The sequence below is a fragment of the Bos indicus genome, chromosome 7, assembly GCF_029378745.1.
Source record: "Bos indicus isolate NIAB-ARS_2022 breed Sahiwal x Tharparkar chromosome 7, NIAB-ARS_B.indTharparkar_mat_pri_1.0, whole genome shotgun sequence".
Taxonomy (NCBI): domain Eukaryota; kingdom Metazoa; phylum Chordata; class Mammalia; order Artiodactyla; family Bovidae; genus Bos; species Bos indicus.
Window position 1 is genome coordinate 11,087,707 of NC_091766.1, and position 27,188 is coordinate 11,114,894.

The window sequence follows — 27,188 nt, forward strand, 5'->3', positions numbered from 1 at the left end:
GGCACTTCAGTACGCGAAAGGGTCTGAGTTGTTACTTAGTCGTCTGTAAGCTTTCAAGTTGATCAGCTCCTGGGGCCTCTGCCACCTTCTCTGGGTGGAGCAAACAGCGCCAAATCCTTTCCTGATCTAATTTGTTTTGATTTTTAGGTTCTCCCTAGCCAGTCCCTAGAAATTTTTGTGTGTCAAGCCTAGTCTGTCATTAAATTTGTCTCCCCATTAAAACAAAAAGAGTTTCTTCGAACTCTTCTCCTAATTTTTGGAATGCACATCTCTTTCCGGATTTGAAGCCCAGAGTAGACAACGCTGCCTGTTTTTATGTCCAAGGCTCCCCCAAGGGTTGGTCCTCCTCTGTAGGGTGATCCATCCTCTTTTCTCTCTTTAACAACACTCCCACCGTGGTTAACCCCCTTTCATTTGGTGTCTGGTTTTCCCTGCTGCTGGTCCCTTAACTTAGTCCATCTTCTCTGGAGTAACTCGGTCTTGAGCAAATCCTGATTGAGTCACAACTAAAAACCTAATCAGCGATTTCTTATTGTTCAGCGAATTAAGTATGAATGCTCTGGGCCTAACCATCTTGGTTTTCTGCCTCTTGCTTCAAGCAGCCAGTTCTTTCCAACCCCTGAAAGGGTTTGGACTAGTGGTTTCTGGACTGCCCTTTGCTGGCACCTTTTTTCCTCTTTGATGCTTGAAGTGAGCCTTCTTGTTTTCACCAGTAGGAATCCTCAGTACTTGGATTGCCTCTTTCAAGAATCCGATAAGGATACTTGCTTAGCCCCTAAACTCTGCCTTGAGGCCCCGATTCTGATTCCATTCATTCAGCCATTTGCTCTTGAGTGCTTACCTGTTATGTACTAGGTCCTGTTCTGGGTGCTGGGCTGGCATGACTGGAGGGGGTGTTTTTTTAGTTGGACCCAACTTTAGAATATGCCTTTTTGGAACAACAGAACAGCTTCCCTGATGTTCAGTGGGTAAAGAATCTGCCTGCAGTGCAGGAGACACAGAGATGGGGGTTTGATCCATGGGTCAGGAACATACCCTGGAGGAGAAAATGGCAATTCACTCCAGTATTTTTGCCTGAAAAATCCCATGGACAGAGGAGCCTGGTGGGCTACAGTCCATGGTGTCAATAAGAGTTGGAAACGACAAGGTGACTAAACAATGGGAAATGCCTTTTTGAAACAACAGAGGTCTGAAAAAAGTGGGGAAAACAAGTTGAAAGGTGCTGAGGCATGTTTGAGGCTCAGCAGCAAGGCCTGTGTGTGAGGGTGACGGGGGTGACACACTGCATGTAGAGGGAGTCAGGTTGTGCCGGGCTTGATAGGCTGTGGTGAGGACTCTGGTTTACTCTGAACACAGTGGGATCCTGTGGACCGGTGTTGAGCAGAGGAGTGGCTTTCTCTGACTTAGCTTTTTTAGGCTCCCTTCAGCAGCTGAGCGGCATTGAAGGGGGAGTGGGAGATGGAAAGCAAGGAGCCCAACAAGGTGGCTTTTGACATAATCCAGGCAAGAGGTGACAGTGCCCAAGTGCCTATCAGTTGACAATGGCTAAAACAAACTGTAGTATTCCAGTAAAAAGGAATATTCATCAGCCACAAAAAGGAATGGTGTACTGATACACGGCCACAATGTAGAAGAACCTTGAAAAATAACGTGAGTAAAAGACGTCAGACTGTCACATGTTGTATGATTCCATTATATGAAATGTTCCAAATAGGCAAATTCATAAAAAGAAAGTAGATTAGTGATTGCCAAAGGGAGTTGGGGGACACAGAATGGTAGCCTAAGGATTCAGTCTTATTGACATGAGGAAATGTGTGCTAAAGATGATTGTGGCAGCAGTTGAAAGTATTTGTGACTGCACAAGAAACCAATAAAATGTACCTTTTAAACAGTGCCTTGTATGACATGTGAATGTGTCCATAAAGCTGCTCTAATCTAAAAAGAAAGGTGATGACAGCCTGAGAACCAGTGACGTAGCAGGGGTGAGAAGTGGCCTGATTGACCTGCTTGACTTTATTGGCTGGAGGGACAGGAAAAGAGAAAAGACAGAACAGTTCAGAGAATGGAGTTGCCTTTTCTCAGATGCGGGTTGAGGGGAGAGGTTGTCCATAGAGAGGCTGCACAGAGGTGGTTAAGGCCCTGGGGCTGCATACTCACAGAGGATGAGTGGCAAAAGGGCCACAAACTGGGCCTGGGACCATCAAAATCCATCTCAGGAAGAGGGACTGTTTTTAGCACTTCCACCCCCTACACTGGGCTTCCCTTATGGCTGAATGGTAAAGAACCCGCCTCCCAATGCGGGAGACGTGGGTTCAGTCCCTGTGTCGGGAAGATCCCCTAGTAGAGGGCTTGGCAACCCACTCTAGTATTCTTGCCTGGGAAATCCCATGGACAGAGGAACCTGGCCGGCTACAGTTCATGTGGTTACAAAGGGAAACGACTTAGCAACTAAATGACAGCAACAACCACCCCCTTGACTGGAGGCTGGGGTGCAACAGGGAGGACAAAAGACAGTATTCTCATGTTTGGGTCCCTTGTAGCCTGCACCCACTAGGTGCTCTGTGTGTCGGAATTAAATGAAGCCAGGAAGTGATCGCACTTTGTATTAATTCTTTTTACCATCTTGGCTGTATTCTTACTGGCTCCAGGCCCAATGGGAGGTCTTTTCATGAGAGCACTTAATTATTCCCTTGTGCAAACCACAAATAGCAGGAGCAGCTGGGGCTGGGTAGACACTGGCGAGCTCACAAGCTCCCATCTCTCCAGCATCCTGACAGTTGCATCTCCAGGCTCAGGGTGGGGTCCTTGGGGAGTGAAGGGGGAGGGGAGTCCTTGAGACTAGGTGGTCTGAGGCTATTCAGTAGAGCTGAGACTTTGAAGCTGAGAAGGAGGCATGTATTTGTTCAGAGACCAGAAGTAATGCAGCAGAGCCATGCCTGTGGGGCTGGGGTAGAGGCTCAGTGAGTATCAGCAGCCAAATGAGGCTGGGGGTGGCATGGAATGGGGTGAGCAGGGGCCAGAGAGGGAGGTTGCAATTGGAAAGGAATTGGGGTTTCACTTGGTGCACCTGTGGTTGTGGCCTGAAGGGTCCCAGTAGAGGTGAGGCAGCTTGGTGGAGGGTGGTGGAGATGTGGGAACAACAGGTGGAAGCTGGGAAGTGCTACACAGGTAGAGTAGTGGGACCTGCTGTTGGAGTCAGTGGTGGAGGTGAGTTAAAGAGAAATCAGAGAATGATGTCCAGTCTTGGCTTCAGTGGCTGGGCGGCCAGACCTGACCCCAGGACCTCACCCACCTTGGACTTGTGTCTGCAGCTCACAGCTTCTGTGCAGCCGGCTCCCTCTTCCCCCTCTGGGAATTTTCCCGCCTGCGTCAGTCACCATTATTGCTTCTCTGAGCCCTGTTCCCCCTCCTCTGTTCGCAGCAGCATGGCGGAACAGGATGTGGAAAACGAGCTTCTGGATTATGAGGAAGATGAAGAGCCCCAGGCACCTCCAGAGAGCGCTCCACCTCCCCCCAAGAAAGACGTTAAGGGTTCCTATGTTTCCATCCACAGCTCTGGCTTCCGGGACTTTCTGTTGAAGCCGGAGCTCCTGAGGGCCATAGTGGACTGTGGCTTTGAGCATCCATCAGAGGGTACGCATCCCTGGGTCCTCCCTTCCTCGGCTCTCCTCACTGCTTCAGCGTGGTCCCCTCAGGTGAGGGGCCTGCACAGAGGGAACGTCCGTCCAGTTTCTGATAGCTCATGTGCTCTCTTCCCTCAGTCCAGCACGAGTGTATTCCACAAGCCATCCTGGGCATGGACATCTTGTGCCAGGCCAAGTCAGGGATGGGCAAGACAGCAGTTTTTGTGTTGGCCACTCTGCAGCAGATCGAGCCCGTCAACGGACAGGTGGGTGGACACCCTCCCTGCTAGGCCCCAGCTTCCTGATGCAGCAGGAATCATGGGTCGTCTTGTTAAAAATCCTTGTTCCTGCATCCTCTTTGTGGACTTTTAAAATTAACTACGGTAATTAGTTCTACTGGAGTAGGAGATGGCAACCCACTCTAGTATTCTTGCTTGGAAAATCTCATGAACAGAGGAACCTCACAGGCTACAGTCCATGGCGTCACAAAGAGTCAGATGCAAGTGAGCAACTTAGCACACACACACTTAGTTGTTACCAGTATCACCCCCAAAATGATAAGCCAAGAGGAAAAACTGAAAAGTGCCCATTCTGACCACCCGGCAAGATGGCTGTTATTTCCAATGTGCTTTTCTGGATCGTTCACATACAGGAAGGTGGTCTTTTTTTTTTTTTTTTTTTTAGGAAGGTGGTCTTACACCGAACACGGTTTTGTTACTGCTTTTATTGCCAACAGAACACAATTGTCTTCTCATGCCTTGAATGTTGTAGTTCACTACTTGGAGGGGATAATTGCGGTCCTTGCAGGTGTTCTGTTCTTGACATGCTGGGGCACACCTCCCTGGGTGGTGTGTGGGTGCATGAGCCCTTGTTACTGACCTTAGGATGGGTGGTCTCGGAGGGAAGGTTTCATGGGAGGCCATGGTGTGGTCTCAGTCCTTGGCATTGTGGGCCAGGAAGGTGTGGTAGCCTTCCCCTGGTGGTCATAGGCCAGCCAGAGGGCAGGCTCGGGAAGCTGTTAGCGTGGAGGGTGTCACCAGCTAGGGGTCTCCCTGGCCTAGGGGGACACACCTGAGTAGCTATAAGGAGACGTAGGGAGGGCTTTCCTGGTGGCTCCAGTGCAGGAGATGCAGGTTGAGTCCCTGGGTTAGGAAGATCCCTTAGAGGAGGAAATGGCAACCATGGACAGAGGAGCCTGATGGGCTACAGTCCATTGGGTCAAAGAGTCAGACATGACTGAGGGACTAAACAAAAACAACAGTAAGCCTTATTACCTGCTAGGGAAAAAATAAGAATATACAGGGAGTGAGCAGCAGCTGATAGACTGGGAGAAGCTGGGGCCACGTGGACTGGACCTTCCAGGGGACCAGCACCAGGGTGGGCTCTGGCCAGGGGAGGACTTCAGACATTGCCTTAAGGGTCTGTGCCCCACCTGCCCCACAGGTGACAGTCCTAGTGATGTGCCACACTCGAGAGCTGGCCTTCCAGATCAGCAAGGAGTATGAGCGCTTCTCCAAATACATGCCCAGCGTCAAGGTGAGTCCCCAGACCGAGTGGGGCGTCACGTGACCCTCTGTAGCCTTGCTGGCCGTGGTGCTGGCCCAGCCGGCATTAACCAGGCTTGGCTGCAGTGGCTGCCTTTGAGGTCTGTGGTGGTTTACGCTCCTTAAAAGCCTGATGAATTATGAATGGCCCCCAGAGGCCTGTGCCAGTCTCAGTCCTGGGGCTGCTTTTCAGTGGAGCTGGGGCCAGGCTCTGAGGCCTCTCCTGTCCCCAGGCACCAGGTCTGGCGTGTCGGTGGGGGCTTTGCAGGGTCATGAACTGCGTGGCCGCAGTCACTGGAGTTGGGTGTGAGCTTTTGGCCACCAGATGGTTGACGGCAGCTTTCTGCCCACATAGGTGTCTGTGTTCTTTGGGGGCCTGTCCATCAAGAAAGATGAGGAGGTGTTGAAGAGAAACTGTCCCCACGTGGTGGTGGGGACACCGGGCCGGATCCTGGCACTTGTGCGCAATAGGAGCCTCAACCTGAGGAATGTGAAGCACTTCGTGTTGGATGAGTGCGACAAGATGCTGGAGCAGCTGGGTGAGTGTCTGCGCCGGGTCTGCGGGCTGTGGAGGCCCCTCGCAGCATCCCCCAGACTTCAGAGCCAGGCCCTGACAGGGCAGGCCAGAGGTTTCCCCAGAGTGGGGTCGTGTGGGTGGCCAGCAGTCAGGTCTCCTGGAAACAGATTTGCGGGCAAATCCTGGCATTTGGCAGAGTGAACTGCGGCTTCAGAGCTAGATCTTGGAGTGGGACCACATGGCCCAAGATAAGCCGTGTCTGGGCACATGTCCATGTTAGCCGAGGACTGTGGCCTTGCCACCTGCTGGTTTAGCTCTAGGCCCCCGCCTGTGCTCAGGGAGCCCTGACAGGGCTGGTGGGAACTGGGGCTTGTGCCTGGGAAGCGGCTGCAGCTCTCACTCCAGCGGCTATCTCTGCCTCAGGCTCCCCACCCTGAAGCGTGGCTGGAGGTGCGCTGGCACGGCTGCTCCGCTCTGGCAGCGTGTAAGTGGATTGCCGCTCCTCCCGCGCCTGTGCTTATTACCCTAAGTCCGGGCCCTCAGGCACCTGGGGCTCCCCCCCTCCGGCCAGTCTGCACTCACACCGCCCTTGTCATGGGGCCAGCGGCTCCCTGGCACAGGTTGGGAGGGACTGGATCCAGTCTTGGGTGGGCGTCATGGTCTGGCAGGCGCTCACGCCCCATTTCTTGCCAGATATGCGGCGGGACGTGCAGGAAATCTTCCGCCTGACCCCCCACGAGAAGCAGTGCATGATGTTCAGCGCCACCTTGAGCAAGGAGATCCGACCTGTGTGCAGGAAGTTCATGCAAGATGTGAGTAATGGCGGAGAGCTCAGTGCGGTAGCTTCAGCCTCCGAGGGTGCAGGCTCTTGCCGCTCGCCAACATCCACGCTGCCCTCATGGCACAAGCATGCTGGAAGGCCGGCGGAGCCTCTTCCTCTCTTGTCAAACTGGGAGCTGAGAGCTTGGTCTACACCTGAACCGGGCCGGACCTTAGATCCAGCTATTGGGAGACAAGTATTGGGGGTACAGAGGCCTCTTTGAAGTATTGCAGCCACGGAGTCACTTTTGGAAGGTTCTGGGCAGGCAGAAGGCCCAGAAGTAAGCCCCGCCTGGCTCTTCCTGCTCTCCTCCCTGCACAGCCCATGGAGGTGTTTGTGGACGACGAGACCAAGCTCACGCTGCACGGGCTACAGCAGTACTATGTGAAACTCAAGGACAGTGAGAAGAACCGCAAGCTCTTCGACCTCCTGGATGTGTTGGAGTTTAACCAGGTGATGCTTCTGCACTCCTGTGGCCTGTGCTGGGGTTCCCTGCCTCGGGGAGGGACTCTGGCCCTGACCCAGGTCTGCCCCTCCCTCCCTCGCAGGTTGTGATCTTTGTGAAGTCAGTGCAGCGCTGCATGGCCTTGGCCCAGCTCCTGGTAGAACAGAACTTCCCAGCTATTGCCATCCACAGGGGCATGGCCCAGGAAGAGCGGTGAGTGTGGGCCGCCCTCAGCCCCTGGCAGGCCCCGTGGAGGGGATGCCACCCAGGGTCCCCGTATCTGATGGCCACCCCTTGTTCTTCTCGCACCTAGCCTGTCGCGCTATCAGCAGTTCAAGGACTTCCAGCGGCGGATCCTTGTCGCCACCAATCTGTTCGGCCGAGGCATGGACATTGAGCGCGTCAACATCGTCTTCAATTATGACATGCCTGAGGACTCGGACACTTACCTCCACCGTGTGAGTGGCCCATGGGGGTGTCCCTTCCCCTCCTGCCCCTTTCTCAGGGTTGGTGTTGGATGGGGACCTCTGTCTGTTCTCAGCCTGACCCTTGCTCCTGTCTCCCTGCAGGTGGCCCGTGCGGGTCGCTTCGGTACCAAAGGCCTGGCCGTTACTTTCGTGTCTGACGAGAACGATGCCAAAATCCTCAATGATGTCCAGGACCGGTTTGAAGTGAATGTGGCAGAGCTTCCAGAAGAAATTGACATCTCCACATACAGTAAGTGGCTCAGACAGGGCTGGGGTGCCGGGGGAGGTGGGGGACAGTGGTGGGGCCTTCTGTCCCCACGCCCCCTCCTCACTGGCTTCCCCCGTCCCCCGTGTGTGTCTTACAGTTGAGCAGAGCCGGTAACCGCATGCCCTGACGACCAGAGCCACTCTACTTCCCACGTGCTGCTTCAAGTCCTCTTTCTAGGCGACACTGGGCCTTTCATTTTACTGTTTAAAAGCTGTAGATTTGTGCAAGAATAAGTTTGTATTATGGAAGTCTGGCTCCCACAGTGTCTGTTTCTGTCAGCTCACTGCATTTCATGGACACCAGGGGCCCATGGCCTGGTCAGTGAGCCTCTGGCCAGCAAGACATGCCACCTTCTGTGTCAACATGAGATTTAATTCTTGAAGTGTCAACACTGAAAGGTTTATACAGATTTTAAAAAAACAGGCAATGTCCACAGCCTTCACATCTTTTGAACCCTCTGCCCTGGGGCAGATGGGCCTTAGTACCACGAGCTTTCTTCGGCAAGGAGCTGAGAAGGGCCCTGCCCCTCTCCCACCCAGCCTCAGTCTTAGCTTAACCTAAAAGCAAAGTCTCAGCACCTTGGCCTCTTGTTCTGTAGCAAAGACAGATGACGGGAAAGGGCCAGGCTGGGCACGAGTCCTCATTCTGTCCCGGCCTGGTGTACTTGAGGGGGCTGCCCCTACCCTGGGTGCTGACTGGGGTGGAGCTGAGAGGCAGCAGGAAGTAGGTCCGACCCTCCACCCTTGCTGGGTGTTCAGGGGTTCGGTACCAGACGGTGGCTGTCACCCTCCTCTCCGTGGTGCGTGTGGGGCCCGAGGCAGGAGGGAGCAGAGCATAGAGGGAGGAGAGGAGGTCATCTGTGTGTGCAAAAGCTGCTGAGGCCACAGGAGATGCTGTTGGCCAGATCTGCGCCTTCACATGCCAGACTCTGAGGGCCTGAGGGCCTGGAGAGAAAGGAGCACAGCGTGAGAACGGAGCCCAGAGACCTGGGGGCCTTCTGTCCTGCACCCCTGACCCCAGGCTCAGCCCTTACCTGAGTCTGATTGTGGCTAGAGCCAGACCCAGAGGTGGTTGTGGCAAACTCGGAGTACTTGTTCCCAGCAACCATGCAGGCCCACTTGCGGTACTCCTCTCTCACCTGTGGGGCACAGGGGCCAGGTCAGGGGAGGACAGGCCCCAGGACAGGAGGAGGGGCCCAGCTCCGCCCGCAGCCTGGCCTGCAGCCCACCTTCTTGTTAAGGAGGCAGTACAGCACGAAGAGGAAGAAGCCCTGCAGGCAGTTGAGGATGCTGAAGATGTAGGACAGCACCCAGCTCTCCGGGTCGAAGAGGAGCAGGCCGAAGACCCAGGTGCAGCCCAACACGAAGAGCTGGGCGATGGCCGTGATAGTCAACACCCTGCAGAGAGGCAGCCAGTTGCAGCTGGGGGCCCCACCTCACACACCCACCTCTTCTGTCAGCCCTCCTGTCTGTCTGCTCACCTGGCTTTCTTTAATTTCTTTATGTCAGGGTTGATTTCAGAAAACTTCTGAGTGAGTTTCCAGACAGTAATCACAAAGATGATAGCATTGCCCTGGGCAGGGAGCACAGAATTCAGATTAGGGGGTATCCTTGGAACTTGCAGGGAGAAAGCTGGTACAGGGGCTCAATGTGGAGCCGAGTGCTTCAGATTTTCAAGGGTGTGGGGTGGGGCGAGGTGAGACAGTTACCAAAACGATGAAGGTCACAGGTCCCACAAAACTCCAGAGGAAGCCACCCTCGAAATTCAACCAGCAGCTGGGCAAGAAGGGAGGGTCTGGTCAGCACCCAGTAAGCCCAGAGGGGAGCAAGGGCTCCATGCAACCCCCAAGCCCTGGCCCTCCCACCACCTCGCGCTCACAATTTCTCGCGGCCATAGCCCTTGCTGTAGGCGCCTGCTGAGATGCCCACGATGATCAGAGGCACGCCGTAACCGATCAGGCAGAGCCAGAGCTTTCTCAGGCCTTGGCCCTGGAACACGCGCACCACGAGGAAGTAGAGCTCCACGCCCTCGAGGCTCATCCAGCAGAAGGCGGCCAGGAAGCAGTAGTGCAGCAGCACGGCCACCAGGCGGCAGCGCGTCCCCACCTGCGGGGGCAAGGGCGGAGGGACGGGGCGGTGACGTCAGCGGTGGGCGGGTCCGGGACGACTCAGAAGCAGTGAATGGGCGGGGCCGTATGCTTCCGCTGAGGGGAGGCCGACCACCCTACCCAGCTGGGAGTAGGCGCAGCTATTCCACTCCAGGCCCTCGCAGGTCTAGCGCCCAGGTGAGAGTGGGGCGCTCCACGGGGCGGGGCCTCACCTCGCCGCCTTCATTCTCGATGCCCGCCAGGAAGATGGCAGAGCCCACGAAGAGGCAGATGCAGAGGTGCAGGTGCACCGTGGTGCGCGAGCCCTGGATGGGCCGCACCAGCAGGAAGGTGAGGATGCACAGCAGCAGGCAGGCCAGCGACAGCGCCAGTCCCACCTTGGTGATCAAGGCCAGCTTCGGGTCCTAGATGCAGGATGGGGCGGGTGGGACTCCATCAGTACCCTGAGGCCTTCCTGCCCTCCTTGTGGGCCCCACCACCCACACCCACCTGGGACCTGGCCTGCAGGACTCTGATCAGGTGGCTCATCTCCCTCCACCTCCTCTACCATCAACATCTGAATAAACTTACTATGTCTCTCTCACCCTAAACACCACCACCCCTGCACCCATGGGTGCAGCAGGTATCCCCAATTCTTCTGGATGAGTGCCCCACCACACACCCAGACAGTTCTTAGAAGGTCCCCCGTGTATCCTCAATGGCTGCAACCTTCTTTCCCTACACTGATGAGCCCACCTCTCTGACCCTCATCTTCATCTCATCTCTTGCCTCTCCAACACCTCGCTGCAACTATGAGCTCATCAAAACCCACATTTGTGTCCTTCCTGGGCCTTGGGCCTGGACCACCAGCCTCCCCTACTCTGCCTGACCCATTCCAGGTATTCACATGGCCTAGTGTATCTATGGATCCCTCAGGAGCTGTTAGCGATATTTAACAACTTGATGGAGCTTCCCCAGTGGCTCAGTGGTAAAGATTCCACCTGCCAATCCACTAGGAGATGCTGATTTTATCTCTGGGTCAGGAAGATCCCCTGGAAGAGGAAAAGGTAGTATTCTTGCCAGGAGAATCTCATGGATAGAGGAGCCTGGCGGTCTACAGTCTGTGGGGTCCTGAAAGAGTTGGACACGACTTAATGACTGAACAACTTGTTAGGGGTGGGCCATCAGAGGGGCACTGGCTGAAGTAAGGCCCGCAGTGCCAGGCCACTCTGTTCAGTTGCTGAGTCATGTGGAGGTCTAGGGCTCCCAAGCAAGGGGCTGCATCTGGTCTGTGCAACCATGTGGAACCTCTTGGACCATTCCACTGAAACCAGCTGTCTGTTCTGCCTGAGCCAGCCATGCCACAGTGGGTTTCTGAGGATGGCCCCGTCTGCTCACCTCCACGTCGTAGTGGGCCATGAGGATAGCAAAGCTGCTTAGGTGGCTGCACTGGCAAGTGATGCTTCCATTGCCCCTGCCCATCTTCCAGCAGCCTGTGGTGGCCCAGGACCCGTTCCCATTGCTGTCTTTCTTCCAGAAGGCACAGATCAGCTCCTGCCGAGGCTTGAGCTCCGGCTGTTCCTAGGGAGAGGCGGTCATAGAAGTTAGCCTGGAACCCTCTCGTGGGTACTGGGCTTGGGTGGACCCCAAAGAGGGCTGCTTCTCCTTTGACACTTGTCTACTGAGCACCGATTGTGTGTGCCAGGCCAGGGGACCCGGGAGTGAACTGGGGAGACAGAAATCCCTGTCCTTCTGGGCTGACATTCTAGTGGGGGAGACAGATAGAAAATAATACACCTAATAAGTAAACTAGATAGTGTGTTAGCAGGTGCTGAATGCGAAAGAAAAGAGCAAAGGGGAAAGGTGGGGTGTGATTAGATTGTAATTTAAACAAGCAGGTCCAGGAAGGCCTAGACAAGTAGGTGACATGTGAACAAGTTGACAGGTAAAGGACTGAATCGTGGCGGAAAGGTGCCCCAGGCAGAGGGCACGTGTCAAGGCCCTGAGGCACGTGTGAGGAAGCAGCACAGTGGATGGCGTGGGGGAACGAAGGCTGCTAAGAGACCACAGGGACCTTGGCTATGGGGTGAGCAGTGTGGCTGATTGCCCTCCCCACCCCAGGACTCACATGGAGGGCGAAGGCAAAGGAGACATTGGAGTCGAGTTTCTCAGTGTTCGTGTTGCTCAGAAAGACAGAGCTGACCGCTGAGAGAAGCGTGACCTTGGCACCTCGGACAGGACTCTTGTAGGTCTCTTTCAGCTTCTCGGAGTCCAGTTTCAAAGAGGCATTGGCCAGCAATTTTTTCATGTTCTGACTGGAGAGGATGCCCACCACGGTGGGGCCTGGGGGACAGACATGCTGGCTACCTTCTGCTCTGCTTGCTTCCGTGCCCCATCCTTCCTCTGAAGATGTCTACTTCAAGCTCGCTAGTCTGCCATGATGCCCAGAGTCCCGCCCCAAGGCTCGGTTTCCTGTGGCTGCACATTCTGAAGCTGTGTTGCTGTTGTTCAGTCCCTCAGTCCTGTCCGACTCTTTGCAATCCCATGGACTGCAGCACGCCAGGCTTCCCCGTCTTTCACCATCCCCCGGAGCTTGCTCAGACTCACACCCATTGAGTCAGTGATGCCATTCAACCATCTCATCCTCTGTCGCCCCCTTTCCTCTTTCCCTCAATCCTTCCTGTATCCTAGCCATATCCTAGCTTCTCCCTCCCTTTCCCTGGAGTGCCCGCTCTGGGCGCCTGCCATTACCCGACTCCTCAGCTGCAGCTGCCACGGCCCAGTCCAGCAGCATCCGTGCGTGGCTCTGGCCCACGGTGACGTTTCCTTTCCCCTGCTCCTGGACCACCAGGGACAGCTCTGAGAAGAGAGGGGGCAGTGACCGGGGGCTCCGGGTGTGGGAGGGGGTCCTGGGGGGCTGGGCTGGGGAGGACGTGGTCTCACCTGTGTTGTCAAGCGAACGGTAGGTGAAGGAGCCTTTAGGCATGGCTTTGGCCAGTGTCCTCAGGATCTGTTCAAGGCCTGAGAGCAGGTGAGTGACTGTGACGTGCTTGGAAGACTGATCCAGTGACTCCAGGTCTCCTGAGTTTTTCAACAGGTCATCCACTGACCCGACAAGGTCCTGTGGGTAACGAGTGACAGCTCCTGGGTTACTGTACCACAAGGGCGGCCCGAAGGACCCTGCTATCTCACATCCCCTCACCCCACCCCCACAACTGGGGTACACACTGGAGAACCACCTGGGTTGCCTAGGGGACAGAACCAGGGGAATCATCAAGACAGGGCAGTAGCCAGAAGATGAGTAAGGGGGTTGAGCATGTGCCTGTGTGCACGTATTATAACAGCAACAGTGCTTAACATTTATCACGCACTGGCATTATGTCAGGCCCTGTTCTGACATAGAAAGTCTGCGGCTTTTCTGGTGGCTCAGTGGTAAAGAACCCACCTGCCAATGCAGGAGACGCAGGTTCAATCCCTGGGTCAGGAAGATCCCCCAGAGAAGGCAATGGCTACCCACGTCAGTATTCTTGCCTGGAGAATCCCACAGACAGAGGAGCCTGGCAGGCTACAGTCCACGGGTCGCAAAGAGTCGGACATGACTGAGCGACTGAGCACGCATGCAGGCACTTTCTAAGTCTGCACTGCCCGAAACAGCTGCCCTGAGCCCCAGATGTCACTTGAAATATGGCTCCACGTTGAAATGATAATAGTTTTAATCTATGGGGTTAAATGCAATTTTCACCTTAATTTCACTTACTTCTTTTTTTAAAAAATTAATTTTTTAATTGAAGGGTAATTGCTTTATAGAATTTTGTTGTTTTCTAGCAAACCTCACACTGAATCAGCTGTAGGCATACATATATCCCCTCACTTTTGAACCTCCCTCCTATCTCCCTACACATCCCACCCCTCTAGGTTGATACGGAGCCCCTGTTTGAGTTTCTCTATGTCTGCTTCTCCATTGCTGCCCTACCGTTTTTCTAGATTCCATGCAGGTTAGTATGTGATATGTATCTTTCTCTTTCTGACTTACTTTATTCTGTATAATAGGCTTTAGTTTCATCCACCTCATTAGAACTGACTCAAATGCGCCCCTTCTTAGGGCTGAGTAATATTCCATTGTGTATATGTACCACAACTTATCCATTCATCTGCCGACGGACATCTAGGTTGCTTCCATGTTCTAGCTATTGTAAATAGTGCTGCAGTGAACAATGGGATACATGTGTCTTTTTCAGTTTTGGTTTCCTCAAGGTATATGTCTAGGGGTGGAATTGCTGGGTCATATGGTGGTTTTATTCCTAGTTTTTTAAGGAATCTCCATACCATCTTCCATAGTGGCTGGATCAATTTACATTCCCACCAACAGTGCAAGAGGGTTCCCTTTTCTCCACACCCTCTCCAGCATTTATACTTCTACTCTTTAAATTTATTCTTAACCTTTATATTTTAAAAATGCAGCTATTGGAAAAATCCAAATGACATAAAGGGCTCACATATTTCTCTTTTAAAAAGTTTATTATTATAATCTTTTTAGAGGCTCAATATTTCTACCAGGCCAAGCACATATGACATATAGTATTTATATTGTATGCCAGGCACTTTTCTTTGAGACTCACTCCTATCAGTTCATTTAAAGCTTTCCCAAGTGAACTGAGGTTCAGAGAGGGGGAGTCACTTGCCTGAGGTCACACAGCAAGAACTGGCAGTGGGTGGGATGAGGGGTATTTGAACTCTGTGGCCTTGCTCCAAAGGTGAATTCTCAACTGCTCCATTTCATTGACATTATATTCCTCTCAAACATGTGTGTTTGTGTGTGTGTGTGTGTGTGGGCTTCCCTGGTGGATCAGTGGTAAAGAATCCACCTGCCAATGCAGAAGACACAGCTTGGGTCAGGAAGATCCCCTGGAGAAGGAAATGGCAACCAACTCCAGTCTTCTTGCCTAGAGAATTCCATGGACAGAGGAGCCTAGAGGGACTGAGCAACTAAATAATAGCAATCCGTGACTTTTGTATACAGATGTATGCGTTTGACCAGAGGCCTCTGCTTGGGCATCTCCATTCACACTGAAACATCCTCCAGCCATCCCACACTGTCCTGCCCTTACCTGCATGGATTTCTTGGCCATGGCTGGTTTGAAGTCTCTGCTCATTTTCTGGACTCTTTCAAAGAAGGCAGAGAGACTCTGGAGAGAGGGGAAAGGTGGGGAAGTCAGAGAGTTTCATCCTGGGTGGGGGAGCTTCGGGGAAAATGAGTGATCAGGGTGAGCTGGTTGGAGGGACTTTTTGTCGCTGGTCCCCACTGGGGCCACTTACCCGGCTTTTGATTCCAGGGGGAGCAGTCCAGGCGGGGAAGGAGATCTCTGCAGGGGACAGGACAGCAGTTCATTAGCTGTGGCAGTGTCTGTGTTTGCTGTGGGCGGGGCCTGGGGTCAGGGCAGGACAGGTACCTTTACAGATGGTGTCCGTTTGCTTATTCTTGAGTCCATGTTTAGGCTCCCAGCCTTCGCGGCAGTGGCATGTGTATGAACCCACAGTGTTGAAGCAGACGGTGGAGTTGTGACACTGATGCTGCCCAGAGCTGCACTCATCCACATCTGGGGACAAGAAGGAGGAGGTCAGGCTCTGCCCCAGCCCTGTGAGGCCCCTGTCCTCCTTGTGCCCCACTTTTTTCCCATATTAGTCCCCCAGGAGGTGACGCCACCCGGTGTCCGCACATCGAGTGGTGGACACTAAGGTTATTTATGGGAAGTGTGCGGAGTTCTGACACACAGCAGATGAGCCCCACAGATAGGCAAGTTGTGAAAATACTGAAGTATCTTTTCTCGTGATTAGAAAAGACCCTGATGCTGGCAAGAGGAGAAGCGGACGACAGAGGATGACATCACCTACTCAATGGACATGAGTTTGAGCAAACTCCGGGTGATAGTGAAGGACAGAGAAGCCTGGCGTGCTGCAGTCCATGAGTTGGCAAAGAGTCCGACAGGACTTAGCAACTGAACAACAATTAGTTGCTGCCCAGAGTCCCTGGGAGCCTTCCCCTTCGTACCCCAGCTCCTTCTCCAGGACCCCCCAGATCTCACATTTAATTAACACATTAATCACATTTAATTAACAAGAATTAGTGCCTGGCATAGCAGGACACCTCCAGCATTCATTCTGTTTGGTTTGTGCGGGTGCCACTGAATATGTGATTGGATGTTTTGAGTGTGGGTCTCCAAGAGTGTGGGCTTCCTAGGTGGCTCAGTGGTAAAGGCTCTGTCTGCCAGTTCAGGAGCCCCAGGAGATGTGGGTTTAATCCCTGGGTCGGGAAGATCCCCTGGAAGAGCAAATGGTAACCCACTCCAGTATTCTTGCTGGGATAATGCCATGGACTATAGTCCATGGGGTCGCAAAGAGTCGGACAAGACGAATTGAGCATGCACGCACACTCCAAGAGTGTAGCATCTGAGCTCCGAACCTTCACAGACAGTGTTGTTTGGGCCATTGGGGGATCCAGCAATAGGCTTCCAGCCGGGGCGGCAGCGGCATTCATAGCTGCCCACAGAGTTGAGGCAGTGGGTGGAGCTGTGGCATGGCTTTTTCCCTGAGGTGCATTCATTCACATCTGAGGACAAAGCCAGAAGGTCAGCGCCACCGCCACTTCCGCTTCTCACTGCCCAGTACCAAGGACCCCACTGTGACTGCACGTGTCAGCACCTGGTGACCTGCAACTTGACTCTTAAAACACCTGTAAGATGGGCGTGGTAGGGGCCATGGTCCTCAGTTTATAGGCAGAAAAACTAGGAGTGAAACTGAGTCACAGGGGCTGGACTTCCAGACCAAGGATTCTTGCCTCTGGGGCCCTGGACCAAGGTTCCCCTTCTAGGAACCGGAAGTGAGAGCTTCCTCTGCTCGAATGTGGCAGATGTGGAAGGGGTGAGGTCTGGGAGATGTTCACAGAGCCAAGTTTGGGGCCCGAAGTCTCTGCTGTCTCCCTGGTCTGTGGTGGGACCATTCGGGGAGGCGATCCGCAGGCAGGGCCCTGGCAGACCCTTGTCATCACAGGAACCCGAGTCTCTTCTCTCTGCTGCTTGGGCTCTGGGAACTGCCTCGGCTCCTTCCCCAGCTCCAGGCCTGCCTCACCCTTTCTTCCTGGGGTCTCTACCTGTGCAATGCCTCGGGTCCTCTGGGCTGAACTCCAAGCCAGGTGGGCACTGGCAGGTGTAGTTACCCTCAGTGTTGATGCAGACGCTGCGGCCTTTACAGACTCGGGGTCTGTGCTGACATTCGTCCACGTCTGCAAGGGGAAGGAGAGCGTGATGGATACCTGCTGCTGTGGACAGCCTTCGAGCATGGAGTTTGGCCACGTTTTCTGGTATAGAAGGATCCAGAAGGGCCCACTCTCTCTCCCCTGGTGAGTGGGGGCCTTTCCTCATTCACACGGAGGCATCCTATGGTGAGCATGGTGGCCCACATGTTCTGTTGTCCAGATGTGGCCCAAGTCCTACCCGTCTGCCAGCTCTGGCTCCCTTAGGCTCCCTGGGAAGCTCCCAGCTTGGATGGGAACATCACAGCTGCCTGTGTCCCAGTCTGAGGATTTGGACGAAGGACTGGGTGGGTCTTCCTGGAAGCCGAGCGCAGCTGTGTTCCCTCAGCAGGGCCCATCTTGGCTTCTAGTGATGGACTTTGTCCTGACTCCCCCAGGGCGAGTGCTGCCATCAGAGTTCTCCTTAGATCCTGCTGACTCCGGCAGGACAGCACTCTCCTGTCTGTGCTAACTCTGAGGCTCCAGCTCCATGAAGATGGACCAAGATCCACCCCTGAGTCAGGCTGCTCAATGACAATGTTTTGGGGCAGTGGCATGGAAAATGAGGATGACAGAAAAAGGTCAGGGCCACCCGGGCAGTGGGCACCAGGCCGTGTTCGACAGTGGGGCTGATGTCTGGCCAGGCAGCCTTGGGGCTACGAAGGTACCTTTTTCTGATTCCCATGAAGGCTTCCCCCAGACTGGCAGGAAGTGGTAAGAATCCATATCTGAGCAAAGTTCACAATGAGCAAAGGCTGGATGGCTGGAGCAAGGAGCAGGTGCCCTTGGGTGAAGGGTGGCAGGTGTTTCTGCTATCTTGGCACTTGGCCTCCCACTAGAGACGTAGGCCTGTGCATCCTGCTGGGTGGGGCTCAGCCTCCACCTTCTCTCCCGACATGGTCTGGGTCACTGTGGGGCCTGGATTGGTCTCCTCAGTAAAGGGTCAGGCCAGGGGCAGTGGTCTTTGACGACGTCTCATCATCTGGTCCAGATGGAAGCCTCTTTGTTCGACTGACTCTTGCAGTGGGTTGGGGGTTGATGTCACCCTGGGACACCCCTGACACAACATCCTCCCGGGCCTCGGTCATCAGAACTGCCTCAGGTCTGTGAACCGGAATTACTGGGGAGGGTCAGGGTGGAGCCTTGGGTGGGGCGGGGAAATAGATGGAGGCTGAGAAGCTGAGATGTGGGGTCAGGGTGACAGAAGGCGTCTTCTCCAGGCAGGTTGCTGGGCCAGGGGCGTGGCCAGCCAGGTACAGTGAACTGTTCCTTGAATCTCCTCCTTCAGCATTTCTAGACAGGTCCCCAGAGTCCACCACAACCCAGGGTGGACTCACCCTGGGTCAGAGGCCCCAGTGGGAGCAGGTCTCCTTCCAGCAGTCATTAACAATGGCGAAGAGGACAGATACGGTTCTGGGACACATGGTGCTGTGACCGCACTGAGTACCTTGAATGTCACCCCCATGGCAGTGGGGTGGATATTCTAAACATTGAGAAGAGCCCCTCTGCAGAGGTTCTGAGCCTTGGGGTTCAGAGAGGGCTGGGAGACCAGGTAGATGCACAGGATGGCCCTCTGATGCCAGAGAAAGTGGGATGAGGAAGCCAGGGAGCAGCCCCGGTCTTCTGCCCATAGCAGACCCCACGGCCTGGACACGGATGACACGTGCTCAGGTGCAGCAAAGGCTGGAATGCTGAGACGGGGTTGCACAGACAGTCCAGCTGAGCCCGCCAGAGAGCTAGGTCTTCAGGCGGCAGGCTTTAGTCCCAGTCAGTAGGCTGCTCTCTGCCTGGCACCCTCCTTGAGGCCCTTGGAGGTCCCTCTCCCAACTCGCTCTTGTTCATGCCTGTCTCTAGAGGAACTCACAACAGTGGGTGGGCGGCACACCCAGTCCAGATACTGAGTGGGATCCACGACCACCACGTACTGTTGTGCAGGCTGGTCACTGCACAAGGGTATCCAGCCAAGGAGGCAGGTGAAAACCAGCTCACACTCCATTCCCCAAACACACGGTTCAATGGGATGACAGGGAACTTTTCCCTATTCGTGTGAAGGCTCTGGCCAGGCCACATGTTTCAAGCACAACATCCACCCACAGAGGACCCTGTGAACCAGCAGAGACCCCACAGATGCAGGACCCCTCTTCCCTGTGAGGCTGTGCCTCCCTCTATCTGCAGGGCAGGAGGGAAGGGGCTGGGACCAAGGTTGCGGGCTCTTCTCTGTGCAGCAGAGTGGGTCAAAGGACCCTCCTCAGAGTCCTCTGGATCCTGGGCTCAGCCCCTTCTCACCTCCCACCTTCCCTTTCCTCCCCTCCCCATCCTCTGTATTCAGGTCTAACCATCTTCATGGAGCCCTCTCTGGAGTCCTGTCTGCCCACTGCTGGTCTCCTCTGCCCCTTCCCCTGCCTATCTTCTCCCACTGGAAAGGGGGCAAAGCCTAGTGATGTATGGAGGCCAGGCTCCTCCTGGGTCCCTGGTGAGGGAGTGGACAGGACAGCTGCTCCTGAGCACCCACCCTGGGGCACAGCCCCCAGGGATGCCCATCCTGGAGAGGGTGAGTTAGATCATGATGACCATAATTTAAAATGCCAACGGCCCTCACTGTTTTGTGCCTTGTTATTCTTATTATTATTATTTATACCCCAGCAACTCTATGAGGTAAACACCACTGTCACCCCCTTTTTACAGATGGGTAAACTGAGGGACAGGGCAGTGAAGTAACTTGTCCAAGATCACACAGTTAGTAAAAGGCAAAGCTACTTTTGTTGTTATCTGTAAAAGACACTCTTTTTGTTTGTTTGTTTAAAGCATAAACTCACAATTACATTGTCACATCTCACATGTTAATGACTCCTTTTTTTTTTTTTTTTGGCTGAGCTGTGCAGCATATGGGATCTTAGTTCCCTGGCCAAGGATTGAACCCACGTCCTGTGTATTGCAAGGTGGATTCTTAACCACTGAACCACCAGGGAAGTCCCAAACAGTGATTTCTGAATCAGTGTCCTGGCTAGTGTCACACACAGAGCGATCAGGGGCAAAGCCAGGACCTGGGCCCCTGGTTCATCATGCCACCCCGCCTCTCCGTGCAAGTGGCACAGGCGTAGGTACACCTTTCCTAACGCAGACCTGGGTGCCACACCTGTAACCAGGATGCTGCAGGAAGGACTCAGCATTTGAGGCCCCAAACCTCAAGAATGAGAGGCGGGAAGCGCAGCCTCATTCTTACCTCGACATGTGTTCTCACTCTCATTCCGGAAGATCATTGCCCCAGAAACAGGCTCATAGCCTGGGCTGCACGTGCAGTAGTAGCCCCCTTCCGTGTTCTGGCAGTCTGCTGAACTTCCACAGTCCACTGGTGAGGGTGGGCCACACTCGTTGATGTCTGGAACACAACAGGGCAAAGGGTCACCTCCCAAAGACACGAGTTTGGTCAGTGCAGAGATTCCCAACCCCTACCTGACTCCCCAGCTTTGGGCCTCAAGTTTAATCAGTATACTTTTAGAAAGAATTAGACTCTCTTAGGCCATACTGCTGAGACTGGGCTGTGGCTGGAGCAAGCCATTCCTAAAGCTTGTGCAATCAGCTCTGTTCTTCTTGGCCCTCTGGCTGTCACCCCGGATTGAGACACAGTGGGAAGTGCTGAACTGGGGTGTGGGTAGAAGCCCTGTGTCCCCCTCCTCAGTCCTGAAAGGACAAACTGAGGCACAGACTCCAGACTCCTGGAGACCCAGCTGTGCTCTCTCTAGGAAGCCATGTGTATTCATGTCTCGTCTGTCCATCTTCATATCTTTTCCTTTCTCTTTTTTTCTGTCCTTGATGATGGACCTGAGGACAAAGGCTGAGGCCCCCAAGCAACACCCATGTCCCCCAGAAACACTGGACTGTACCCCACAATCTCTGCATGTCACACCATCACCCCCAAGCTGCCATACCGTCACAACTCTCCAAGGGGTCGGTGAAGATCTCCCCAGAAAAAGAAATGAATCCTGGAGCGCAGCGGCAGGCAGCGCCATTGACACATGAGGAGTTTGGAGGGCACGGCAGAGCGCAGGCTGTGGGGATGGAGACCTTGGTCAGAAGGTGAGGGCAGAGCCAGGGGCTGGGGACGGGGACAGGATCAACTCCAGGAGACGGGGTGTTGGGGAGGCGTGACCCTGGCCTTCCCCCTGTAACGGGTTTGTCTCCTGCTTGGGCTGAGCGGTGCGGGTGGAAGTCTAGGGCCCCTTCCCCAGGCTCCAGCTGTGGACCACGTTGCTCCCAGCAGACTCACCCTTGCTGTTCTGGGATCCAACTTCCGACAGAGTCAGCAAGAAGCACAACACTGGAACAGAGAGGGCGGGGCGTCAGAGGGGCCACCGGCAGGGAAGGGCAGATGCAGTCCCCAGAGTAACGCAAACGAGGAAGAGAGGGCTCTCAGCCCCTCCCAGGCTTGGGCTCTGTGTCTCTGTCTGTTGCTCAAGGAGAAAGTGGGTACGTGGCATCTGCCTGCGAATGAACACCCATGGCCAGGGGATCTGCCACCTGTCACCTGGAGGTGGGTTTCAGAAACTGAGGGATGGCAGGCTTCCCTCGTAGCTCAGTGATAAAGAATCCACCTGCCAATGCTGGAGACATGGGTTCAATCCCTGGTCTGGGAAGAACCCATATGCCACGCAGCAACTGAGCCCATGTGCCACAACTACAGAAGCCCGAGAACTCTAGAGCCTGTGCTCCACAAGAGAAGCCGCCACCATGAGAAGCCCACAAACCCCAGCTAGAGAGCAGTTCCCGTGAGCCACCACTAGGGAAAGCCTGTGCCCAGCAACACAGACGAAGCACAGCCAAAGAGAAAGAAACTGAGGGATGAGGAAGAGTTCCAAGCACCAGGGGGTCCCAGCTCCCGGGGACCGGTGTGGGCAGCAGCTCAGTAATCAGACTGGAGCCAGGCAGCCCCAGGTCTCAGACTGTGGTCAGGCGACCTCATCTCTCAGAGCCTCAGCTTCCCTTTCTGTGGAGTGGGGATGATGACAGGACCCATTTCCTAGAATACTGTGAGAATTAAGCCTGCAGATATCGCCTGGTGCACCAAAGTGTACTGTCATCAACGTTTCTTTTCTTTAAGTCATATTGGAGTACAGTTGATTTATAGTGTTGGGTTAATTGCAGGTGAACAGCAAAGTGATTCAGTTATACGTGTACATATATTCATTCTTTTTCAGATTCTTTTCCCATAGAGGTTATCACAGAATGTTGAGTACAGTTCCCTGGATAACGTTTCTTTATGTAAGGAGAGGGCTGGATCAGGCAGTTTTCTCAGATTCCACCCCCAACACTGAATCTAAGATCCTCCAGCTCCCATACCCTTCCTCAGGGACACAGGTTCACCCACCCCACACCCGTGTCGGTCAGTCCTGATGGCTTTCTTGGGACCCAGTGGCGACATTTAACCCTGGGCTGCCCCTGCCCCCACCCCAGTGCACAGGAAGATGCTGTGGGTTCACACTGGGGGTGTTGCTGGAAGGGGGTCCTCTCTGGCTGTACTTACCACCCAGGGGCACCCCATTCTCAGGGCCTCTTCAAGTCATCAGGGCCTTTAGAGATGGGGATCTCCTTACGATTCACCAAAGAGAGACCGACAAGAAGACATGGAGAAAAAATAGAGATGAGAGAGAGGGAGAAAGAGAGAGATGGAGACAGAAGAGGAGAGACAAATGGAGAGAAACACAAAGGCAGAAGTTCAGGCAGTGATAGAGATGGTCAATCCTAAAGGAAGTCAACCTTGCCTACTCATTGGAAGGACTGAAGCTGAAGCTCCAGGAACTTTGGCCACTTGAGGGGAAGAGCCGACTCATTGGAAAAGACTCTGATGTTGGGACAGACTGAGTGCAGGAGAAGAGGGTGACAGAGGATGAGATGGTAAGATAGCATCACCAACTCAATGAACATAGATTTGAGCAAACTCCGGGAGACTCTAGAGGACAGAGGAGCCTGGCGTGCTATAGTTCATGGGGTCACAAAGCGTGGGACACGACTTAGTGACTGTGCAACAACAGAGAGATGGACAGAGAAATAGGGAACTCCGCAAGAGAGAAACAGACGTGGCTGAGATTGGACAAAGAAACACAGAGATGTGGAGACTGAGAGGGAGACAGGGAAACAATTAGGAGGCGGGGATGGAAACAAAGGGGGAGGGAGGGGGAGGACAGTTCAGCCGCAGGGGGAAGCATGGAGGGCTTGGGGGAGGCACCCAGTCCCTGCCCACCTGAGAATGCCGTAGGAGGCAACACAGACCCCAACAATCCAGGGAGACCCAGAAGAGGGCAGTGGGCGGACGGATAGGGCAGGAGGAAGGGCAGGAATGAGTCACTTCCTGGGCCAAGGGAAAGCATGACTCACACACAGCTCGTTGCCCCTGGAGCGAGCTTCCAGGGGAATTCTGGGGTCTGTCATTGTGAGCCCGGCTTGAAGGGCTGTGAGGGGTCAGCAGACTGGAGGGTCCCCTGGCCACTCAGTCCCTAGGTCCAAACTTGATACCCTTAGGTTGGCGGTGGGCATGGAGTCCCTCCCAGAAGCCCTCTCAGCAAGGGTAAACTGAGGTTGGGATGCCCTTCCCCTTCCTCGTTTGAGGATTTCTCTCGTCCTCCTCTCAGGTCACAGGGCTTGGCTAGCTCCCCCCTCTGCTGGGACTCAGTTCCTCTTTGCAGGACAGACCCAAAATTATTGCCGCACCGCCCCTCCCCTTCCCCACCGCAGCAGGATTATGCAGCCTGGGCTGATTTGCCCCCATTTCCCAACTTCCTGCTCACAACTGCCCTGTTTGTGTCCATTCTGCAGATGGACAGATTGAGGCCTGGAGCCCAGAAAAGGCTCAGGAAGAATCTGGTGAACAGAGGAGCTTGGGAAAGGTGGGACTGGGGCTTTCCTGGTGGTTCAGTGATAAAGAATACACCTGCCAGTGCAGGAGACATGGTTTTGATCCTGAACTGGGAAGATCCCACATGACGAGGAGCAACTAAGTGCGCCACAACCTCTGAGCTTGTGCCCTAGAGCCCGGGAGGTACAATTACTGAGCCCGCGTGCCTCGAAGAGCAGCCACTGCAATGAGAAGCCCGTGCACCGCGACGAGAGAGTAGCCCCGGCTGACAGCAGCTAGACAAAAGTCCTCGCAGCAGTGAGGACCCAGCAGAGCCAAAAATAAATAAAAAACAAAAAGTGACAACACTTAAACAGAAAAGGTGGAATGGGGTCAAGTTTCCCAGACCCTGCATGGGGGTGGGACAGCTCTTCTGAGCCCCGTGCCCTCCGCCAGGGCGGGGTTGGGCTCTGCTCCCCCACCACAGAGGCTCCCAGGCCACAATTTCTCCATCTGGGTCCTTGGAGGTCGCCCAAACAGGAGCTGGGAGAGGCGCTGCTGGTCATCTGTGCCCAGTCCCATCTGGTTTGCATTCCCCCTGGCGAGCCCTGAGCGGTTACATTCCTAGGGTGGGGGCAGGACAGGCAGCCTCTCTTTGCTCCTCCTCAGACCCTCCAGTCTCCCCCCAGACCAGCCAGTGAAATAATAACGTGCGTGTGCTCAGTCGTTTCAGTAGTGTCTGAACCCTATAGACTGCAGCCCACCGGGCTCCTCTGTCCATGGGATTCTCCAGGCAAGAGTACTGGAGTGGGTTACCATGCCCTCCTGCAGGGAATCTTCCAGACCCAGGGATCCAACCCACATCTCCTGCATCGCAGGTGGAATCTTTACCGCTGAGCCAATAAAAATATTGTTTACTTAATTCTTTCTGTAAACTAGGAATAGTTTGCTTTGGAACTCACTTAACACAGCCCAATAAGGTGAAGATCGGTCTTACCCCATTTTACAGATGTGCAAAGTGAGGCTCAGAGGCAGTGAGATTCAGCTCCAGTGACACACCGCTTTCCCCTCCATCAGGTGTGCCCCACACAGACTCCTCTTTCTAGCTTCCCCGCCCGGGAGCCACTGAGCTTATGCCTGCCAACCTGGGCCAGCACGGGGAATCCCGTCCCAGGGCGACCTGGGAAGCCGGGGTTGGTACCCCAAGGGCCATTTCTTCATTCTCTTTGTTGCTTGGTTGCTTAGGCAACCAGCTGCCCAGATAACCGTTAGAGCCACCCTGGGTGGGGCGGGAAGGGAGGCCCTGGGGAAGTCACAGCAAAAGTTCAAACCTGCCACCAGCGCCGGTAAAACCTTTTCCACCCACCTGCAGCTGAATCCCAGCTGGATCCGGGGGAGCGAGAACGAGGGTCTCTGGGGCTGATTTTGCCACTGAGACAGTGTGGGACATGTTGGGGGTACCCCCACCTGGCAGTGAAGAGGTCCCGCCCCCCAGTCCTCCAACCCCCTAGGATCTCCCTACAACCTGTGTTAAGAGCCGCCACCTGTGTGTGTGAGAGAGAGAGAGACAGAGATAGAGAGGGTCTCAGCGCTCCTTTTTGCCCCTCCTCCTTCCCCAAACCTGTCTCCCACTTTGGGAGCAGTTCAGAAAGCTCAGAGATTTCTCTGGGAGACAGGGACAGGCTCTAGAAAATGCCGGGGGATCCTGCCACCGTGTAGGGGTGCCTGGCCCCTGGCCCCAGGCCCCCTCAGCACCCGCCCCCACGCCCGGCCATGTGACTCCCTTCCAGGCTGGCCCCATAGCTGCCAGCTGCACCTCGCATTTCTCCAGGGAAAAGAGGGCGCGGGGGCACCACATGGTGCTGCCGGGGGCTCCCTGGCCGCTTGCCCCGACCCCTCAGGGCCCCAGAGCGCTCACCGTGAAAGAGAAGAAAGGGGCCGCCGTGGGGGCCTCCCATGGTCCGAGCTGCCGCAGGGGAAGCAGAAGATGGGGCAGGGCTGTTTCTGCCGCCGAGCTGGGCAGCTGTGCAAGCTTTCCCAAGGCCCGCCTGGCCTTTATAAAGGGGGGCGGGGGAGCAGCCGCGGGCCCAGGGCCCTCCCCGGAACTGGCGGGGCAGCTGGAAACCAACAGGAAAGTGGAGCGAAAACACAGACCCAGGGGCGCCGCACCCGCGGGCGCGCACACACACACTTTAAGGTACAACCTGCCCTTTGGGTGTCTGCACTTTGTGGCCCCTGTGTAAAACGGCTGGCGGATCCCAGGGGCTAGGGGACGGGGAAGAGTCTTGCCAGGACCTGCTTGCCTTGTTTGGCCGGAGGCGTGTAGGCTGGGGAGGGGCCGCGTTCAGAAATAACTCGGGGCTCCCACGTTGCGGGGACCACCCTGTGTTGGCTGCCTTGTCTTGCTGAATCTCCAACGCCAGTTTCCCGCGCTAACAGAAACTTCCTCTTTTGTTTTCCAGATGAGGAAACTGAGGCCCAGAGAGGCCAGAGTCCACATGAGAGCTGTGCGGGGGGTGGGGCACAAAGGAGCCCTTCGTGGAAGCCAGGCTGGCTGGCGCCAAGAAAGCGGAACTGCGGGGCCCCAGGGCCGTGGAGGTCCGAGGTCCAGGAGCTGGCCTTTTCTGGGCCAGCGTTTCACCTGGTGGGAAACATATTTCAGGGATTCATGGACACTGCGTTAATCAATAGAGAAATCATATCATAGGAGAGTTGTTTCCTTTTCTAATTAATCATGTGACTGACTTGTCTCTGAAACCATCTCATCATTTAAAACAAACAAACAAAAAAACCACACTATTATTTGTAAAGCACTTAATCTGAGCCAGGCCAGATTCACCTAGAGAAGGTGAAAGAAAGTGTTAGTCGCTCAGTTGTGTAGCTATAGCCCGCCAGGCTCCTCTGTCCATGGAATTCTCCAGGCAAGAATGCTGGAGTGCCCATTCCCTTCTCCAGGGGATCTTCCCGACCCAGGGATTGAACCCAGGTCTCCTGCATTGCAGGAAGGTTCTTTACCGTCTGAGCCATCATGGAAGCCCTCTAGAAGATTCAACTAGAGTTATCTATTTTAATTCACTGACTCCTCAAAATACCTTTGAGGCAGATGTTGCTATGATCCCCATTTTGCAGAAGAGGAAAGTTGAGGCACAATTTACAAGTAGCTAAACAGAGATCCACAGGCAGGCAGCAGGGTCCCCAAGTGTCTGCAAGGAGCCCAAGCTCCAGCAGAAAGTCTCAGTTGGGTGCTAATGTGTCTTTAACACCCTGGTAGCCCTGAAGTTTTTCCAGCTAGAATCCATAG

At 54.6% G+C, this 27,188-nt stretch overlaps 2 protein-coding genes and 2 long non-coding RNA genes across 8 annotated transcripts; 3 read left to right on the plus strand and 1 right to left on the minus strand.

The window, feature by feature from the left end:
- The first annotated feature begins 1,688 nt into the window (after positions 1-1,688).
- On the plus strand, positions 1,689-7,932 carry DDX39A (DExD-box helicase 39A). Of its 2 annotated transcripts, XM_019963983.2 has the most exons (10): positions 1,698-3,633; positions 3,762-3,889; positions 5,067-5,159; positions 5,523-5,706; positions 6,378-6,496; positions 6,826-6,957; positions 7,053-7,162; positions 7,263-7,407; positions 7,519-7,666; positions 7,782-7,932. In XM_019963983.2, the coding sequence occupies exons 1-10, from the start codon at positions 2,979-2,981 to the stop codon at positions 7,796-7,798; spliced, it is 1,731 nt and encodes a 576-aa protein (XP_019819542.2). In that variant the 5' UTR covers positions 1,698-2,978; the 3' UTR covers positions 7,799-7,932. The 2 variants fall into 2 exon arrangements, with proteins under 2 accessions (XP_019819540.2, XP_019819542.2); XM_019963981.2 differs by having other exon boundaries at positions 1,689-3,633; positions 7,263-7,666.
- Positions 7,933-8,035: 103 nt separating this feature from the next.
- Positions 8,036-25,951, minus strand: ADGRE5 (adhesion G protein-coupled receptor E5). Of its 4 annotated transcripts, XM_019963979.2 has the most exons (20): positions 25,806-25,951; positions 21,326-21,376; positions 20,988-21,107; positions 20,282-20,437; positions 16,918-17,049; positions 16,231-16,377; positions 15,221-15,367; positions 15,087-15,133; positions 14,879-14,956; positions 12,714-12,891; positions 12,522-12,629; positions 11,899-12,113; positions 11,169-11,351; positions 10,004-10,195; positions 9,563-9,789; positions 9,393-9,459; positions 9,165-9,256; positions 8,913-9,081; positions 8,718-8,822; positions 8,036-8,628 (listed from the first exon to the last, which is right to left on the minus strand). In XM_019963979.2, the coding sequence occupies exons 1-20, from the start codon at positions 25,843-25,845 to the stop codon at positions 8,599-8,601; spliced, it is 2,484 nt and encodes an 827-aa protein (XP_019819538.2). In that variant the 5' UTR covers positions 25,846-25,951; the 3' UTR covers positions 8,036-8,598. The 4 variants fall into 4 exon arrangements, with proteins under 4 accessions (XP_019819538.2, XP_070648766.1, XP_070648767.1 ...); XM_070792665.1 differs by lacking the exon at positions 16,918-17,049; XM_070792666.1 differs by lacking the exon at positions 16,231-16,377.
- Positions 15,273-15,923, plus strand: LOC139184060 (uncharacterized). Its single transcript, XR_011567487.1, has 2 exons — positions 15,273-15,387; positions 15,606-15,923. It is a non-coding gene; the product is annotated as an uncharacterized lncRNA (long non-coding RNA).
- An 11-nt stretch (positions 25,952-25,962) lies between the features above and the next one.
- On the plus strand, positions 25,963-26,596 carry LOC109561486 (uncharacterized). The gene is made up of 2 exons (XR_002181053.2): positions 25,963-26,084; positions 26,350-26,596. It is a non-coding gene; the product is annotated as an uncharacterized lncRNA (long non-coding RNA).
- Positions 26,597-27,188: the final 592 nt, after the last annotated feature.

Excerpts from the sequence above, each read along its gene's own strand:
- DDX39A (XM_019963981.2), top strand. The coding sequence starts at position 2,979 with ATGAGGCTGGGGGTGGCATGGAATGGGGTGAGCAGGGGCCAGAGAGGG. Across the intron at positions 3,890-5,066 it reads TCGAGCCCGTCAACGGACAG|GTGACAGTCCTAGTGATGTG; the intron begins GTGGGTGGACAC and ends CCTGCCCCACAG. Across the intron at positions 5,160-5,522 it reads AATACATGCCCAGCGTCAAG|GTGTCTGTGTTCTTTGGGGG; the intron begins GTGAGTCCCCAG and ends CTGCCCACATAG.
- ADGRE5 (XM_019963979.2), bottom strand. The coding sequence starts at position 25,845 with ATGGGAGGCCCCCACGGCGGCCCCTTTCTTCTCTTTCACG. Across the intron at positions 12,630-12,713 it reads CCGTTCGCTTGACAACACAG|AGCTGTCCCTGGTGGTCCAG; the intron begins GTGAGACCACGT and ends CTCTCTTCTCAG. Across the intron at positions 11,352-11,898 it reads CCTTTGCCTTCGCCCTCCAT|GAACAGCCGGAGCTCAAGCC; the intron begins GTGAGTCCTGGG and ends GCCTCTCCCTAG.